Genomic DNA, 3370 nt, shown 5'->3' on the forward strand with positions numbered 1-3370 from the left:
TGAATATTTATATTCTAGCAATATCGAGACACATATCATTTGTTATTAAATGCTTTGTTTTTCAAGCATTGGAAAACAGCAGTGCACAGGATCTTATACCTTTTGTACTCCTTCTTAATTCTGCTTTTTCAAAAATAGATTTGGTGAGAAACACGGGAGCATTACACTAAACTTTCTATATTTTAACTTTAAATCACACATAAGCAAGTCTGCAAATCAGAAATAAGACAGTAAAAAATGCGCGAAAAATTGTACCTAAGCCTATAATTTAAATTATTCGCTAACTCTTGGCAGTAATTAAATCATCTTCGTTTGATATAAATACAGTTAGATGAAGTATCAAGATCAGTCATATATATAGAACATGTAGATCAAAAGCAGGTTAAACCGGGTAATAACAAATTAAGCACCGCTCTAGTTTTCAGGTTGGTTTAATAATCCAAATTATACCAACGAAGGAATATTAATTATATCTTCTTTTCTTGAGAATCACTTAACCTTCTTATATTGAAAACAAGATATCAACTAAAGATACGATTTTCCAGAAACACTGCTCCGAATTCTACTCTCTTACTAAATATTCAAGTTGTATAGTACTTTTCTATCGTCCCCCCTAGTGACTCAGTGATATAAATATTCAAGTTGTATAGTACTTTTCTATCGTCCCTCAGTGACTCAGCGATATAAATATTCAAGTTGTATATTACTTTTCTATCGTCCCTCAGTGACTCAGTGATATAAATATTCAAGTTTTATATTACCTTTCTATCATCCCTCAGTGACTCAGTGATATGAATGTTCAAGTTGATAGTACTTTTCTATCGTCCCTCAGTGGCTCAGTGATATGAATGTTCAAGTTGATATTACTTTTCTATCGTCCCTCAGTGGCTCAGTGAAGAATATTTATATTTTCTATGTAGCTATAAACGAATTACACCTGAAGGAAAAGGTTAAATGTCTGGAGGAACGTTTGTCTAAAAAGGTAAGATTTTAGTTTTTACTCGTTTCTGGTAATCTTTGTAAGTAGAAGGTGTCGTGGATAGTTGAAACAAATGTCTTTCTTCATGAGTTTCTTTAACCTGCAACAAGTCATATCTCAGCCTTTGTGAGCAAAGTGCGGAGTATTATAAAGGTGAGAAACCACAAACACAAAAGTCAGTGACAAAAGTAACTTACGTGCTTCAGGCAACACTACGCAACATAATCAAAAAGGCCACCAGGGTATGGGCTCACTAGCATAAGATTTCAAGCCATACTTCCAGTTCAACAGTCACAGGAGAATGAAATAGGTATTCATGCTATTCCATACCAGTCAAGTTACCTGACGCAGCGTCTAAGGATTAATGTACGTTCGGACTGTTGAAACAGGCACTGGGAAACTATTGTCTCGTACAATAGATAATCAATTATCTAGACTTGAGTGGGTGAAGAAATATCTGTGTGAATAAAATTTTCTACTTAGCTTTGTCGTAAAATATCTAGACCCGAGTACATGACGACATAATCTTATCAATAAATTTTTACTTTTTCTGGTATATTTTTAGTCAGAAATTGATTTGAAGCTCTGGATATAATTATGTTAATTTATATCATCCATTTTCTATGAAAAACAAAGTCTATTATAAATGTATCAACTAAAATCATGTTTTTTGACTAACAAATATCATTATTCTACCCTTTAGCGTGAATTATTTGTAGTGATTGGCCGAGAGCACATCATGTGGTATGAAACATTATAAATATTGCCATGAAAGACAGACAACGCATCAATGAAGCCTCTTTGTAAAGGCCATTACCATGCATGCATGCGTGACGTCGCAGGAGAACTTTGCAGACGACAATTTTTGTAGCATAGTGAAACACGATGATTCATTTAGGCCTAATTTACAAACAGCATCGAAAATCTCGCTAGCAATCTAGGCAGATATTATGGTGAAGTTAGGCAAGTGCGTCTTGTATACGTTTATTGGTATGGTCACAAGATGAGGAATGTTATATTTTGAAAATTGAATAATTTATAAATCCTACCCATTTGTTATTAATTCTTAAAATCAGATCAATATTTTCAATAAAATATTAAACTTCAATATTTATATAAAGGCCTAGGGAAGTAGGCTAAAAATTATATGTGACATCGATAATTAATCAGAAAAAGGGGGTAGAAAAAACAAATACTGACTGGTAATTTCGGGCAACAGATCATTTGTTGCCCTCGAACCTACGCCCTTGTGAAACAGATGCTGGTCACCTTCACTCCCTTAGGCAACAAATAATATGTTGCCCTCATAATCAAACAATGAATGTCCATTGTTTTCGAGTGTTAGTCACAAATCACGTGACAACCACAACTGATATAAAGTGGCGATGGAACAGATTGTATCAGAACTACATTTTGAAATTGTTTGATATTTCGTACTTAGTGTGATGAAAACTGATAACTTTTGGGAAGGGTATATAACACCTTTTCCGACGCAAAATATTATTCATACGTTCAGATCATAACGGTGTGTTCAAAGTAGCATTTAGAATTTTCAATACAGCGTTAGCTCTTGTTCTTAATGGCACTATAAACAAGTAAACATGGATCAATTTAGGGACCCAGGACCATCCAGAAAAAGGCACAATCAAAATCGGTTTCATATAATGTACTGAACCGTCTGTAGTTTATGGTCAGATAGTTCAAGTCTAAAATATATATTAGATTGTAGTTTGTTTCTTTTAGAGCAAAGTCACATTGGGCTATCTGCTGTGTCCACCGCGAGGAATCGAACGCCGTATTTTAGCGTTGTAAGTCCTTAAACTTACAACTTTCCTACCAGGGGACCTTAAACTGCAGTGCGAGATAGCTTTAAAACTAAACCTCAAGTACGGCTGTAACACACACACGATGGATCAGTCGTAATGAATTCCCGCTAAATTAGACCAAAGAAATACACCTTGTATTCCAATTAGTAGGTTTTGAGGATGAAACAGGGCTTAGGATTAAAAGTTACAATTAACAGCATTGTTTTAGAGTGAGAGTGGTAGACACCTGTTTGTAGTAATATTATAATACAGGCACAACTATACTTAAGATAATATTATGTGTACAAATATCCCTTTACTTGCAATAAATCATTATGAGTGAACTACATTTGTAAGACTTTGCATTACAAAGAAGAAAACAATATAAGATAAATGAGAGGTGTGTCCCAGATATAATCGAAAACAACGTTTTGGCCAACTTTTCTCATCGCAATAAAAATAATAGATGTATGTATGACGAAGAAGTACAAAAAAATTATTTTTTTATTTTCACGTGCTTTTCATTTAGGATTTATATATATATTCTCTCTTTCTCTCTTTATATACATATATATAAACAGAACAC

The 3370-nt window shown here is 33.7% G+C and overlaps 1 protein-coding gene across 3 annotated transcripts in view; it reads left to right on the forward strand.

Annotated features, from left to right (window-relative positions):
• Nucleotides 1-3370, forward strand: part of LOC106472822 — a 21656-nt gene that overhangs the window by 5587 nt on the left and 12699 nt on the right. For 2 of the 3 annotated variants that reach the window (XM_013933490.2, XM_022401359.1), the window contains exon 2: nucleotides 921-982. The exons of the other annotated variant lie outside the window; for it this stretch is intronic. In XM_013933490.2, coding sequence (XP_013788944.1) covers nucleotides 921-982 — 62 coding nt within the window. The remainder of the gene's footprint in view (nucleotides 1-920; nucleotides 983-3370) is intronic. 3 annotated transcript variants of the gene reach the window in all.

The sequence above is a fragment of the Limulus polyphemus genome, unplaced genomic scaffold (assembly GCF_000517525.1).
Source record: "Limulus polyphemus unplaced genomic scaffold, Limulus_polyphemus-2.1.2 Scaffold5637, whole genome shotgun sequence".
In the NCBI taxonomy this organism is placed as follows: Eukaryota; Metazoa; Arthropoda; class Merostomata; order Xiphosura; family Limulidae; genus Limulus; species Limulus polyphemus.